Raw genomic sequence first — 14,779 nt, 5'->3', positions numbered from 1 at the left:
CTCTCTCTCTCTCTCTCTCTCTCTCTCTCTCTCTCTCTTTCTTTTTTTTTTTCTCTCTCTCTCTCTCTCCCCTTCTCTCTCCCTCCCCCCACCTCTATCAGTAACTCCAAGTATTTTGAAGGCCATGTCAGAGCGTCAATTTGAATTCACAAGCTTCAAGCGTGTTCGTGTTGCCATGGGGACCTGGAACGTGAACGGAGGCAAGCAGTTTCGAAGCAACATCCTTGGTACCAGTGAGCTAACAGACTGGCTGCTGGATTCTCCCAAGCTCTCTGGAGTTTCTGAATTTCAGGGTAAGACCTTGAAGTCAAAATGTATAAGCAATATTTCTTGGCGTCTGCAGGGACAGCAGCAAATTTAGACACCAGTTTTGACCAGCTGTTCCTTTCAAAGTCAGTGCATTATCTCTGAGGGCATTTTCTGTTAATTCTAAGGGATGTATTTTGCCCCATTTAGCTTTGTGCTGCCTCCCCTCAGCAGTGAGGTGGTATGTAGAGGCTGCTGACAGAGCAGCTCTTGGGTTGTTACCAAGTGATACTGTTTTGGACCTGCAGCAGTTCAGAATCTATAGGTTCCTTTCACTCCATTGTGGGGCGTATCTTCCTATTTCACGTCTCATATTGGGTTTTACTCCTTGACTCCTCCCTCCTTTTTTCTTCATTGTGAGTGGGAGTTATGTGCTTAGGTGCCCTCAAAATGTCTACTTGGTCTTTATCTGCAGCTAAATGTATCTGTACAATCTAGACTGAGCTTGTCTGGAAACGTTACTATCAAAACCTCAGACAAAGAGATTTATTATTACATTTGTTGAAGGCAATTTCCCTTGTTCAGTAGTGTAGAAACCTCTTGTGCTTGTGGCTTGCTTAAATTGGCTGCTGAATTTCTCATTTACAGAACAAGGCCAGGTATTTTAATTGATTTACAGATTTTGTTAAGGAAAATGAAAAGTGAACACTGTCATCTTAAAATTGAGTTGTTCTAAAACTATTGTAGAACCTGTGCTTTTGTTGTTACAGTAGAACATTTAGCCTCCTGCAGGCATTGCAGGGGTGTTCCTATGCATACCCTTCAAGTTCAGGAATTTGTTCCTCAAATCCTTGGTCTGCTAACATGAGTTGTCCCTTTTGAACCCTTACTACTTGAGTGCATGGATATGTGATCAGGTGCAGACAGCTCTACTCTGAGCTGCTTGGGTGGATGCTCAGTCCAGTCTGTTTCAGAAACAGTTTCTATGTGTTAACACATGCCTGTGCTCATGATACTAAAATTTGTCAAGAGCCAGTCATGTGCTAGCCCTGCCAGGCCTTCCCCTGAGAGAACTGAGTGGGGGGCAGGGGAGGGCAGCACAGCTAATTAGTATGGGTAGTCATAATGTGATATGTCTAAACAGCTTCTGTAATGAAGCTGGGCTATGTGAATCGTCAGAGCTAGGGCATGACCATGCAATGTCTGTATTGATAGTAACATTAGTGCAGTGTCTACGTGAATGGGTAAGTTTACAAAGAATGGGAAATACACAGTTAACATGTGACTAGTGTCTATCATGTTAAGCCCATAAGGGAGGCTAGCTGTCATGCCTTAGCTTGGCCCTTTTGTCTGCAGTGAGGAGCTTCATATTTTATTCTTTATTTTTTTTCTTATTTTGTGGGGTGGGTCTGACTGAGGTTCCTGTGGTCTTCTACTTTCAGGTCTTCATGCTGAGGTAAGTTACTGTTACCTAGGGCATACAACAGTTAAAAAAAAAAAAAAAAAGAAAATCCCTTTAGACGATGGACAAACCTGATGTGTCAATAGATGTGCTTCATACTATTATATGAGAGCATTTGATCTTCAGTGATTCACTGGGGTGGTATCCACAGGTCTCGGCAAGGGAAGGGAGAGTCTCAGTGCTCTAGGGTGACCTAAGCTTATAGTGCAGGTGATCTAAGAAGGCAGGGGCTGGGAAGAAAGAAGACAAGAAGAAACTTCCAAGGCTTCTTTAAAGTAGCAGATAAATTTACTAAAGGCATTGAGAGAGGGAAGGGACATGCTGGTGTATGGACAGTAGTTTCAGTTACATAGGGATCAGTGTCAGAAAAGAAAAGGAAGAAGGTAAGGGTGTTAGGTAACCAGTGTAAGATGACAAACGGTGGTAAGATGGTGAGCAACGGCTCTGGTGGCTCTGGTGATACATCTAGGTGAGAGAGGGAGGACACTGACTATTTTCTCATTTTAACATTGCTACAATATAATGCTGTGTTCTGAACTGCTTCCTGCAAGAGAGATGGAGACCAACTGCTAGGAGAAAAGCAGGAAGAAATTCCAGAGGAACTGCAGGGGTTGTTTTGTGAGATTAGATTAAAGGAGCTATGAATATGTTTAGCTTGGCAGGTGATGATACCCAAGATAGAACTATAGGAATGTTCTTTGGCAGAAATTACAATACAGGTCGTTAGAAGAAACAACAAAGTAGTAACTCTTGTATGCATTTCTCCCTCTTCCCAATAGATGATGATAACTGCCCTCCTGACATATTTGCAGTGGGATTTGAAGAGATGGTTGAACTAAGTGCAGGGAATATTGTGAATGCCAGGTAGGTTAAGAAAATACTCCCCTTACCCCTGCCTCCCAAAACCAACCAACCAAAAATCCTCCAGAGCTCTCCTTTGTATACTCAGATGTATGGAACACCTCCTTCCAAGTCTATTGCTTGTAATCATAGCTGGAAATATGTTTGCCATTATTGGCACTCAGACTGTGCTGAAAGTGCTGTTTCTCCATGAACTTCTGTACAGTAGAATACACAGAGTTTTCTAAGCCTTTTGAGTCTTTGTGTTGACAGAGAAGGATTCTGATGGTTGACATTGTTTTAATGCTGGTCCTTAAATCCCTGCTTGATGTTGAAAAGATGTGTTCAGTGACTGTAAACATAATTGGTATTCATGGGGGAATTCTAAAATGAACAAAACGTCTCTGTGGCTAATTGTCTGTGTTTGTGAAAATTGTTGCTAGAGAAGGAGTTAAAGGCAAAGCCTGAGCTTGGCTTGTCAGCCTATACAGTAGGTTGTGGTACATTCCAGTGTGTTTGAATCTGAAGGAGAAGTTGGGATGGAGAACCGTGAAGATAATGTTTCGCGTACTGATTCTTTAGGCTGAGCAGTTAGTTGCCTGTTTTGGGAATGACAAGTTACAGTAGCATGGCTGCTGGACTGGCTGTATACCTGCATATATCCATTGACTTTGGAGATGAGAAGAAGCCAGGTCTGCAGAAAAGGAGGTATCTGCACCCACCCACAAGCCTTCAGCTGAGAGCAGCCAACAGTTAATGCACCTGGGGTGTAGCCAGTCACCTCCCAGTCAGAGAAGATCCATTTTATCTCATCCTCACTGTAAGCAAAAGAAATCTTGTAAGTCACAAGATTTGACACAGATTTATGGTTTTAAGGTTATGATTGCTACAGTCAGCTCCCAGTTACACCCAGTGGATGAGGGTATCAAACCCAGATCACTCTAAGCCTGGCTGACACAATCCTCATATCCAGAGGTGGGATAACTGCATTTGTGCACTGTGCCTGGGCTCACTGACCCTGCGTGCTCTGGGCTGGCTCACAAGAAGATATTAGCTGCCTCTGCTTTGCCTCCCACAGCACTCCAGTTCTGGAGTCAGCATGTGCAGAGCCTAATGGGATGTCTGTAAACCTAAGACACAGTTAATCTGGTCATTGTATTGATTGTATGTAGTTTCTTTTGATTCCATTAAATGATTTTTGTGTTTGTTCCAGCACAACAAATAGGAAGATGTGGGGAGAGCAGCTTCAAAAAGCTATTTCAAGGACTCATCGCTACATTCAGCTGACATCAGCACAGCTCGTTGGTGTTTGTCTTTTCATCTTTGTTCGGCCTTATCACGTCCCCTTCATCAGGTTAAAAAAAAAAAAAAAAAAAAAAAAAAAAAACCACTTTATCTTCAGTAACAGCTGCTGTTGAAATGTGTCCAGAGAAGATGGGAGTGATTTTTCAGCTTGGTGAGATTCGTGCAAACCTGGATTCCCTGCTCAGTGCAGGCGAGACACATCTCCAGGCAGCAGTAGTTGGGAGACTATCCTCCTGGGTAGCCCAAGGGCCAGGCAGCCCCAGTACCTTGCCTCCAGTTCAGCAGAGAAGCCAGGCCTCCTGAGGTATTCAGGTGTAGCACCTTGTTTGGGTGCTGTCTTTGTGGGAAAGGAATGACCTGTCTTAGTAAGTCTGAGTGGTTGAGCAAGTGCCCATCTCTGCCTGAAGGGCAGGGTTTACTTTCTAACCATATACTGTTTCTCTATAGAAATGCGGCATCTGTGAATCCAGTTCTTGTAGCGTAGCTCTCCCCAAACATTGTCCGTCTTGGACACCTTCATGGCATGAAGCTGTAGGGTACCTTATTGCAAGGCAGAGCCTTAAGTACCTTTTGGAGATTTTTCTTTCTCTTCTCCTAATGCTTTATGAGAAAAATTTATTAAATATTTGGGGATTATATTATAGCAATGTTGGCTGCTCTGGAATATTATAATGACCTCCTGTAAATTCCAAGAGTGGGACAGAATTTCCCCTCCAGGAATGACTCCAAGGACTGCTCTGAAGAGAGCATTTGCAGTAACTCTGGTAGCACAGAAGGAGAAAGGCTGTATCTCTGTCCAACCAGCTCAGGCCTACTCTGAGACACGTGTCAGCATCTTCCTCCACAGCCCAAAATAAATAGTTAACACAGCTGTCACAGAACAGATATAATATGTTCTCTGGGGCTAACACTTTCAGGCAGATAGTGAAACTGGTTGGTATAAGCAACAGTGTTGGAGATTTTTTTCAAGAATAGCATCCTATAGAGAAAGTAGTAGTAATATAACATGGAAGTCACTTGTTCCAGACCTGAGAAGAATGGTGCAAAAGGTGGAAGTGGGATGGAGGAAGAGGGCTGGAGAGAGTTTTGTCCCCTGACATTTTACAGAATTGAGGGGCTGTAAGGACCCCTTAAGTGTTTGTCTCTACCAGATGTTAAGAGAACCAGAACTGTGTCTCTAGTTGGGAGGATGCAGAGCTGTGTGTCCTCAGTTTACTAGCACCAGTGTCACTGGAGCCTGATCAAACTCGTCTTGCCCCCAGAAGATTCTCATTTGTATTAAAGAGGAAAGATAAAAGAACAGAGTCACAGGGATCTGCACATTAAAATGCCTTTGCCATGGGCAAGAATTGTGCATTGTGAATGGGTAGGAAATAAGTAATTAGCCAAAACAATCATAATGGTGCCCTCCAGTCCATATTAGAGACGCTGCTCAGCCACTAACTACCTTTTGTGATCACAGTATCAAAAGTTGCCTCCTCCTTCTCAGTGAGCTCATATCTACTGAGAAGATCAGTGCAGAGCTTGTGCAACATCGAGTGCTGTAGCCAGAGTAATGCAATCCAGGTAACCCAGGTAGTCTTGAGTTGTTGCATTCTTAGTAATCTTTCTTCAAAGGGATTTTAAAAATTACATTTTTTTGATGGTATAAAACAGTACAGAGGAGGAGTGTATCTGTCAGTAGTTGACTTTTCACCTGGATTACAAGATTCATGACCAAGAAATTTGAGTAATCTGGCAGGAGGTGCTTGGTTAAATGGAGATCAAAAGCAGAAGCAGCACAGCACAGTGGCTCTGTTGCAGCTGTCAAACTGTAGCCCTTTGAAACTCAGAGAAAAAGGGAAGGGTTAGATTATAGTGACTGAGTTTCATTATTTAATGCTAATGTGCTGCTACGTATTACGTGAACACAACCAAATCTAGCCTGCATGCCTGTGTAGTTTTCACCATGTCTAGAAAATGAAAATGAAAATTATCAGAAGTGCAGAAATAATTCTATATTTACAGAGATTAAAGAGATTAGGGCAGAAGTTAGAGATGAGAAATAAAATGAGAGAATGAAGGAGCAAGGAAATACAAGCAGTTGAATGTACAGTGGTTTATCTCAACATAACCTATCCCATGGATGGAAATCAGATAAATACCAGTGAGCAATTGGATAGACAGGCAGCAGGAAGGGAGAACTCCTTAAAGTGAAAAGACAGACCACATGCTTCTTTCAGAGCAGTTGAAACTTGTCTTTTCATGATACACATTGATGGTCCCCTTTGCCTGCCTTTGCAATTGAGGGCGTCTTTTCTGGTGATTTTCTGCAGTCAGCAAAAGAGAGGAAAATAGCACAGCTTGGAACATCTTCCAGTCGTGCTCGGATTGTCAGCACCTGACACGAAGCCAAAGACTTAGTGTTTTTCTCCCTGCCCCTTGCTTAGAGCCAGTAATATTCTAGTCCAGATCTACTTGTCTTCTGTCTGGAAAGTAAAATTTCCTCAATATGAACTTGAGTTTCAAGACACAGTAGCACCACTTAAATTGATAACTATCTGAAAAATAGATCCCTGTATGGTCAAAAGTAAAAGGGAATGTAACAGTAAAATTAATTATTGTCACTATTTTAAAGATCATGGTAAACTTGAAACGTATATCCTGTAGAAATTCCCAATATTTCAGAAATAATGCCTTACTTGTATTGTTTGGGAGGGACAAGAAGAGAGGAAAAATAATTTTGGATGGTTTTAATTCTTTATTATTGTATTATACTTCACATGAAATATATGTACATGGACATTATCAAGAAACTTCACAGCCTAGATGATGTGCTTAACAACAGTAAGCTCTCTGTCCATGCATCAGTTCATGGAGGAGAGGGGACATGGCACTGTAAATAACAAGATTTTCCTTTCTGTATTGCAGTCAAAGTCAATTAAATGTTTGTCCCTGCAGCCCTTTACTCTCTTCTCTCTCTTTTTTCTTTTTTATACAGGGATGTAGCAATAGACACAGTGAAGACGGGAATGGGAGGAAAAGCTGGAAATAAAGGGGCAGTGAGCATCCGTTTTCAGTTCTATAGTACCAGTTTCTGCTTTATATGCAGTCACTTAACAGCTGGGCAGACCCAGGTGAAAGAGAGAAATGAAGATTATAAAGAAATCACACAGAAACTCAGCTTTCCAATGGTAAGCAAGGATGTACGTAAGCTAGAAACATTGCTAATGGGAGGTAAAGGCTGTGCATTGTGAAAATTGGTCCTAGGCTGTCTGTGCTGATGGGTCATCAAAGGAGTCAGCTCAGTGCCATGGAGAAGGAGCATAAAAGAAAGAAGTAGTAAACCAAATGGAAACAAAACAAAATGGAAAATGTGTCACAGGAAACCAGATGACACTGTGGTGCTCCTTAATTGACATATTAAATACATTAAGGCCTCATGGATGAGATCTAGGTGACTGGTGTTACAACTAGAGAACATACTGATAGCTCTTGCTGACACTAGTTAGTAAGGGTTCCTAAAAGACCATCCCTGCAACTCACAGTGCATCAGCGCTTTAGCTGTTCCTGCTCAGGTATGATGAATCATTCTTGGTCACAGCTATTGTAACTTTTGTTCCCTTCGTTTTGTCCACATGAGAGTGTCACTGTCAAGGAACAGTTGGCTTTTCTCAATGTAGCAAGTACAGACTATTGGTCCATATGAATAACTTTTCCCCTGAACAATATCAAATCAATTGCCCTAGTGTTTTATTTTATACCTGTCTCCTCAGGCCAGCAGGTAGCCTGTGGGGTTTGGTGGCTGTGCTTTTTTGCTTCCCTTAATAATTGTTGGTTGCTTTAATTTGTGTAGCTGCTCCTTCTTAGACCTCCCTGGAGAGGTCCTAAACCAGGGAGGGAATGGACCAGTTTGTGTATTCTGTTTAGTCAGCAAAAAATGGCATTCGGGTTGCAAAGCATAAAATTTAACTCCCTGTTGTTTGCAAGGTTTAGAGGCCTGACACATGCAGCATATTAATCAGTTGTGTTTTATGTAAGAAATAATGCTGACAGTCTGGAAGTCCTGCATAGAATATGTGTTCTAAATGGCCATAAAGTCGTACTTATGGTAGTCTTTCCTTCTAATACCTCATTAACTATTTTATGTCTTCAACATTTGTAATAGCTAGATGTACTGTGTGCGTGTGTGTGTGTGTAATACGTATAAAGAGTGCCCTCTAGTGCTGTGATAGCTACAGCTCTGCAGCATTTTTTTCATGAATCCCTGGGTTTTAGAGGTTTATAGCTTGACTGAAAAAAAAATGACTGGTTAGAGTGTAGCATGTTAAACTTAGCAGTGGATTGAATTTTTACTGACATTTTATTTCAGTACATTTACAGAACTATGACATGTGCACATAAAAGCAAATCTTAGCTTGATGTTACTCAAGACCTTTGCTGCTGAATGTGCCTTGGTACCAGGAACATTTTGTGTTGTATTTAGAATATTTAAATATTTGTTTGTGAAATGTGTTAGGAAAATAAAGTTTTTAAAATATTCATGATGGCCAAATTGTGAATTTAAAACTGTAGTCCCAGTTTATACATACCTTTAGGAAACAGGGGCTAGAGTCTGTTAATTTTGTTTACAAAATTCAGCTCAGTGGGATGTGAAAGACAGTGAAGAAACCATTTCTTTTTAGCATGAGTTGGATTTTAACAAACAGAATATGGCAGGTAAGTCCAGTACTCAGAATTTCAGAGAAACTAAGTTGTACATTTTCGTGCATTTAAAATTTGGGTGTTTGAATGTGATTTAAAATAGTATTGTGTACCTCCAACTAGGGGCGGAATGTGTTCTCACATGACTATGTCTTCTGGTGTGGCGATTTTAACTATCGGATCGATCTAACATATGAGGAAGTCTTTTATTTTCTTAAACGGCAAGATTGGAAAACACTTCTGGAATTTGATCAATTACAACAGCAAAAATCCAGTGGAAAAGTAAGGCAGTTTTTCCCATTCTCTTATGCTTTAAGGTCATCATTTTCCTGAATACCTGCATGTTGGCTTGGTCTAGTTCCTTGAGAGAGTGAAAACAGGCATTTTCAGATCAGTATTTGCGGTATATAAATGTATTAATTTGTTTAAAAATCAGAATGTTATTCGTGCTCAAGAAGGCTGGTATGTCACAATGGCATCTTCATCATCCGTAACTTAATCAAAGAGATGGTATTTCTTTCGTAGATTTTTAAAGACTTTCATGAAGGGACTATTAATTTTGGACCAACATATAAATATGATGTTGGCTCAGAGGCTTACGATACAAGTGATAAGTGCAGAACCCCAGCCTGGACTGACCGAGTGCTTTGGTGGAGAAAAAAACTTCCATTTGAAAAAACAGGTGTGTATGGTCTTTCCCTCCTCTTTATTTGAATATTATTTCATTTTTCATACAGAACCCACAGAAGGAGATTTAATCTAGTGAACGGAGAGAAAGGGAGTTTGTGAGTTCTATGTGAAGTTCCGTGTTATAAAGGCTAGATTGACTGTTTCTGTTGACCTCAGTAGATATGTAAGCACTTTTTTGTAACTTCTTCTGCCTTGGTAATGTCTGGGAACATTTCTGCTAGCTTCTGGAATGGTGGAAGATTTCTTTAATTAGTGCTTGTAAAGTACTTTGAGACCATGAGTGGCGACCACCGCAGAAGTGCCGTATACAATTTGTGTTTGTTCTTTGAAAGTTAACAATAACAAAATAAAAAAAATGTTTCTTTGTGTAATCAGAGACAGGTTTTTATAACCATGCTTGCAGTCTGCAGGTGTATCTGTCCCCAGTATTTATAAAATCTGCACAAGTTCATATTATAGGTGTAATCACTAGAGAAGTAATTTTGTTTGGGCTGCAGATGTGATTTTCTCAGGCCTCAGAACTACTGCTTGGAATCCAAGTCATACTATGAACAGACTAAGTGTAAAACTATGAAGCAAAACTAGGGTAATCAGAGAGTACATATCAGTGTGATACAGAGTTATGCATGCTTATTTAGGGAATCAAAAATGAAGTAAAATGAGGCGCTTAAACCACTGATAGAGATGTAATCTGGGAAAGAAATAAAACTGTGGGAGATGTAATAAGGAAGTTATAACAGTAAGTGAACTTCCCTCCTGTGCTGGCTGTTTTCATTTTAGGAGAAAGAAAATACTCCAACATTTTCAAAAAGTTTTCCAGCATATTCCTTATTTCAAATGGCAAGGCTTAGCCCCTGGGAAGACTTTAGTTGATGGAGCACACACAGAATGTAGCGCCCATCTAGCTGACCTGCAAGAGCCCACTCTCTGTAGGCAGGTTCCTTTATTTAGCATTCTGCGCCTCCCACAGCTAGTCCATGTGGGTATATGACTGACCACTTGTCTGTCCACCTACCTTCCCAACACTGCAGAGGTTTTCTAATGCCACCAGAGTTTCTCTCCTTTTCTGCTGACAGCAAAGCTTTTCAGCCTCTCAGCTCTAACTCTTTTCCCTTGCTCCTTTTTTGCAGGTATAGGCTAGAGGACCATTTGCTTTCTAAGAAGAAAGTGTAGCCCCAGTGTGAGTGTTTAGGGAGAAATGCTGTATTCCGTGTTAACTCATTTTCAACTCCATGGGCAAGAAATTGTATTATTCGTTAGCCCAGACAGTGGCCTAGAAATTTTCCTGATACTGATGGCAATATAATATCTTACTCTAGCATAAAGTCTGGATTGCTTACTGTTACCTTAATGTATTGCAAAGAAAGCATTTGGAGGTTGGAGTTGCATGGGACTGCCTTTTTTTTATTTCTTCACTCCCTGTGTTTTATTCAGAAATGCAATTTATTTCACAAGTACTGTGTCTGAGTAATGAGGCAGGAGAAAAAATATTAATATGACTCTCACCCCAGACTGTGTAGATCATTGATTGAGTGACCTTCAGGTTACCATTTTGCATCTGTCTTATTCTAGTGATCAGCTGTGTCTGTTGTTCTCCCACACTCCATGTTTTGTTTCCTGTCCCCTAACTCCTACATGTTTTAGGATACAAGCTGTTCTTTAAATGGTATAGACGGGAACAATTTAAAAAACCTCCTCTCACTAGTAGCGTTCTGTGAACTGCATCATAATAAAATAGCTTTTAACTATTAGTAAGAGTGAGTTTTAAATGATGTTTTGTACTGCATAGCTGGAGAGATCAATCTTCTAGACAGTGATCTGAATGCCGAAACTAAAGTCAGGCACACCTGGACCCCTGGAGCCCTGATGTATTACGGGAGAGCAGAGCTGCAGGCATCTGACCACAGGTAAAGTCCTAAGCAAATAATCAGAGAAATTACCTCTAGGTTAGAATGTGTCAAACAGAACTGCACCTTCAGAGTGAGAAATTGAGTCTGATAGTAACAAGCATTATGGGCTAATTCTCCATTCAGTTTCTTGGTGTTTCTTTCATAATGGGTTTTATATCAGGGTGGCAAGCATCTATAGTCCTGTACAGATTTCTGCTGCACTGTGACCTCAGCAAGGGTCGGATAAGTTGCAGCAAACTGAGAGCTTTCTGTTGCTTGTTTTTGGAAAGCTCTGGTACCCAAACAAGCTGCTCTGACAGACTCCCACTCAGCTTGCTGTGAGAGAGGAGGAAGGAGGGACTATGTGGCTTGAAGAGGAGTAAATCATGTACATAGGGCCAGATGTGACCTCTTCAGAGTAGTAAAGTGTTAAGCTGCTAGGCTTTTCTTAGAAACAAAGGTGGGAGGAGGAAGAAAAAACAAAGACCAGTGCCTCTGGCTGGTCTATATCATTAACTTCTCTTTAGGGGATATGAGTGACTTTTCTTTGTTAAGTTTTTGTCACTGTCTCACTTCTCTGAAACAAATTCTGTAATAAATACCCCATGGAAGCTCCCTTGCATTTAGAATTCTTTGTCACACCCCTTGCATGCCCTCTGGAAATGCTACAGTATTGTTCCTCATAGCAGAGCTCAGTGAATCACAGCAGCTGGCCCTGTGCTTCTCATGGTACTCGTACACATAAGAACTGTTCTGTAGTCCTCCAGCAATAGAAGAACATGCCTCTTGCAAGCAATTTCTCTGTGTCAAGGCTTTGACATTGCTGTGTTCCACAAAGCGTACTCATTATATAAAGGACCCTGAGGATGCAGCCTGTGAAACATGGCTGTTGTACATTGGTTTTCAATTTCAGCAAACTCGACTGCAAAAACTGCTTTTTAATTACAGTCAGTGGGTTTGCTTTCCCAAGGTTTGTGCTGGAAAAGGGGCTTAGCTGGATTTTTCTGACATGGAAATGCATTATGATTTACAGTGCTTGTAGAAATAGTTAACATTTCCTATACGAAGTTGTTTTTGGTCTTTTTTTTCCTACTGTTCCTTTCTAGTTTAGCTGTTGTTGCATTAATATCTTCTGGTAATGCATATTCCAAAGCCTGCTCTATTGCAAGTGGGAGGCAGCAATTTTGAAGTAGTTAGCAGAGCAGCCATCCCAGTTACTGCTCTGCATATATTTGCAGGTAGAATTCTGAGCATGTAGATTGCATCCACAGAGACAATACAAGCTTTGCTCTTTCAGACAGCTTTCCCAGTTGTATTTAGATCTAACACACAAGGAGGTAATCTGTAAGAAATGGCTCAAGAAGCAGGTTTTCAATGTTGCTTATAATGTTACGGATTGATGTATGTTTGCTACCTAACTACATTATGCACTTAGAACACCTTAGTGTTTGTCCTTAGTGTTTGGAAGAAAGACATCTTATGTAGCCTTGAATTACATCTAACAGAAAATAATATAGTGCCTTCCTGCTGTATAGGAGATTTGGGAGACAGCTGTTTAATAATGAGTGAAGCATTCTGGTACCTTTAGATTGCAGTTTTGTCAGAAGTGCTACACACAATTGTTATTTGAATTCCTCTATGGTGTGTCCTCACTGTTACATCCAGCTAGTGCAGGAGTGGTAAATATAATTGATAGTGCTCAAGGCATGATCTTCCACTGCAGGAAAAATGAAACAATCCATCAGAGTGAGAACTTCTGAGTTGTATTACCAGCCACAGTGCTTCCTTGCTGTGAGACCTTAAGCAATTTGCTCAACTTCTCTTTCTACATAGAATGTATAATAATCACCTCCTTCTAAGGTGTATCAGGCTTAATTAAAACATTTGCAATGAGCTTTGACATCATGGAGTTAAAAGTGACTACAGATATACAGAGTTTAACAATATAATGTTTGTCCCTCATAGAACTAAATTCTTACCTATCCTATTGTTTGACATTGATTTTAGTTTTAAATAAGCATTTCCTATTGCATGATGTTATTTTTTATTTTAAATAAGCATTTCTCCTTTGTTTTATGCAGACCTGTGTTAGCTATTGTAGAAGTAGAGGTTCAGGAAGTCGATGAAGCTGCCCGTGAGAGTGTTTTCCAGGAAGTGTCATCTTTCCAGGGACCACTTGATGCCACAGTAGTGGTAAATCTGCTGTCACCCGTGCCTGAAGAGAAAAATGAATTTCCTGAGGACTTGCGTACAGAGCTTATGCAAATGTTTGAGGATTATGGCACTGTTGTTCTGGTCAGGTAAATGTGGAATCTGAGATGCATGTCATCTGTTTACAAATATGGACTAGAGATTCCCTTTTTGTACCCACAGAGTTAATTTTATATTTGAAAGTAGTATGTTGAATGCCTCTATTGCATGTTGAATTCTTCATTAGAAATTGAATACATGTGTTTTGAATATCTTTTACCTCTTATCACCTCATTAAAGAAACAGTCTAACAGCTCTCCAGGCTGAGTGGAGGAGAATTTTATTCAGTCCAGGACCAGAGAGCAGAGGTTTCAGGGTAAATCATCATCTTTAGATTCAGGCCTCATTTATGTGTATTGCTTCTGCTGGCAGTTCCTCAGGCCCTGCTTCACTTCCTCTGAGGAGGTCTGCTCTCTTCCAATGCTCTTTCACACTCAGTAGGATTTCCTGTCTGGCTCTCATTTCTTTTGGGAATCCTTTTGCTTATTTTTGAAGAATATGACTTCCTGCAGTTCAAACACCTACTGAGTTTGAGAGGGAGGGTGTGATTATATTTTCTGGCAGAGCAGTTCAGTTTCTTTCTGGTTGATTCTGTAGGGGGCTCCAGCATAGCTATGAGACTTCTGTTTTGAGAAATACAGGGAAAACTGGGCAAGGCCTGACTGATGACAGCACTTGCGACCTGGGAAACAAGACCAGAAGATTGATTATGTTGTATTTAATGCATCTATTGATGAGGAAAGCAGATGACCTGTTGTTGTGTGGTATTATGAAGTACCAAATGCAAGTCAAGGGTTCAAAAGCAGCCCTACAGGAACACTAGTACCACCTCGCATGTGAAGCAAAGGAGCAAGAAAAGAAGATGCTTTGTGGGTGTTTTTTTTTGTTGTTTGTTTTTTTGTATTGAGCTCAATGGTATCATAATCTTTCGGGAGGTTTGCTGTCCTTTGAGGCAGGGGATATGCATAGTCAAGGAAATCAGTGCAGAGGGAGTATGGATGACAGACTAGATATCCTGTAAAGCACTGCTGAGATGTTTGTACTGGGGCTTTGGGGACAACCCATTAATGGGCATGGTGCTGGAGTCACATAAAGGGGGATAGGTGGAGAAGGAGAGCCCAGCTGCGATTCTTAGACCACCTGTTCCTCCCCAGAATATACAGTTGTGAGAAAAACACAGAAAACCAAATATGGAGCTGTACAAAACTACTGTGGTCACCTTTAGGCCTTTTATTCACTTGCAGAGTAAAATGAAGTTTTCTTTCCTCTGCCTGTTTTTACTAGGATCAGTGGAGGTCAAATGCTGGTGACATTTGCAGACAGCAAGTCAGCTCTTTGTGTTATGGATATAGATGGTATCAAGGTAAGACTATTTCAAATCTATTTTAGTAATTTCATACCGAATTTCTCAAAA

General features: G+C 40.7%; 1 protein-coding gene across 1 annotated transcript in view; it reads left to right on the top strand.

Moving 5' to 3' along the window:
• The window catches only part of SYNJ2 (synaptojanin 2), a 71,372-nt gene that overhangs the window by 42,914 nt on the left and 13,679 nt on the right, over positions 1-14,779 (top strand). The window contains exons 12-20 of the mRNA XM_026077075.1: positions 102-293; positions 2,488-2,572; positions 3,762-3,902; positions 6,834-7,026; positions 8,660-8,818; positions 9,062-9,218; positions 11,016-11,133; positions 13,197-13,415; positions 14,650-14,728. Coding sequence (XP_025932860.1) covers positions 102-293; positions 2,488-2,572; positions 3,762-3,902; positions 6,834-7,026; positions 8,660-8,818; positions 9,062-9,218; positions 11,016-11,133; positions 13,197-13,415; positions 14,650-14,728 — 1,343 coding nt within the window. The remainder of the gene's footprint in view (positions 1-101; positions 294-2,487; positions 2,573-3,761; positions 3,903-6,833; positions 7,027-8,659; positions 8,819-9,061; positions 9,219-11,015; positions 11,134-13,196; positions 13,416-14,649; positions 14,729-14,779) is intronic.

Source organism: Apteryx rowi, unplaced genomic scaffold, assembly GCF_003343035.1.
Source record: "Apteryx rowi isolate R43461 unplaced genomic scaffold, aptRow1 scaffold_448, whole genome shotgun sequence".
Taxonomy (NCBI): Eukaryota; Metazoa; Chordata; class Aves; order Apterygiformes; family Apterygidae; genus Apteryx; species Apteryx rowi.
Note: the sequence above shows the minus strand (reverse complement) of the source record. Positions and strands in the feature narration are given on the sequence as shown.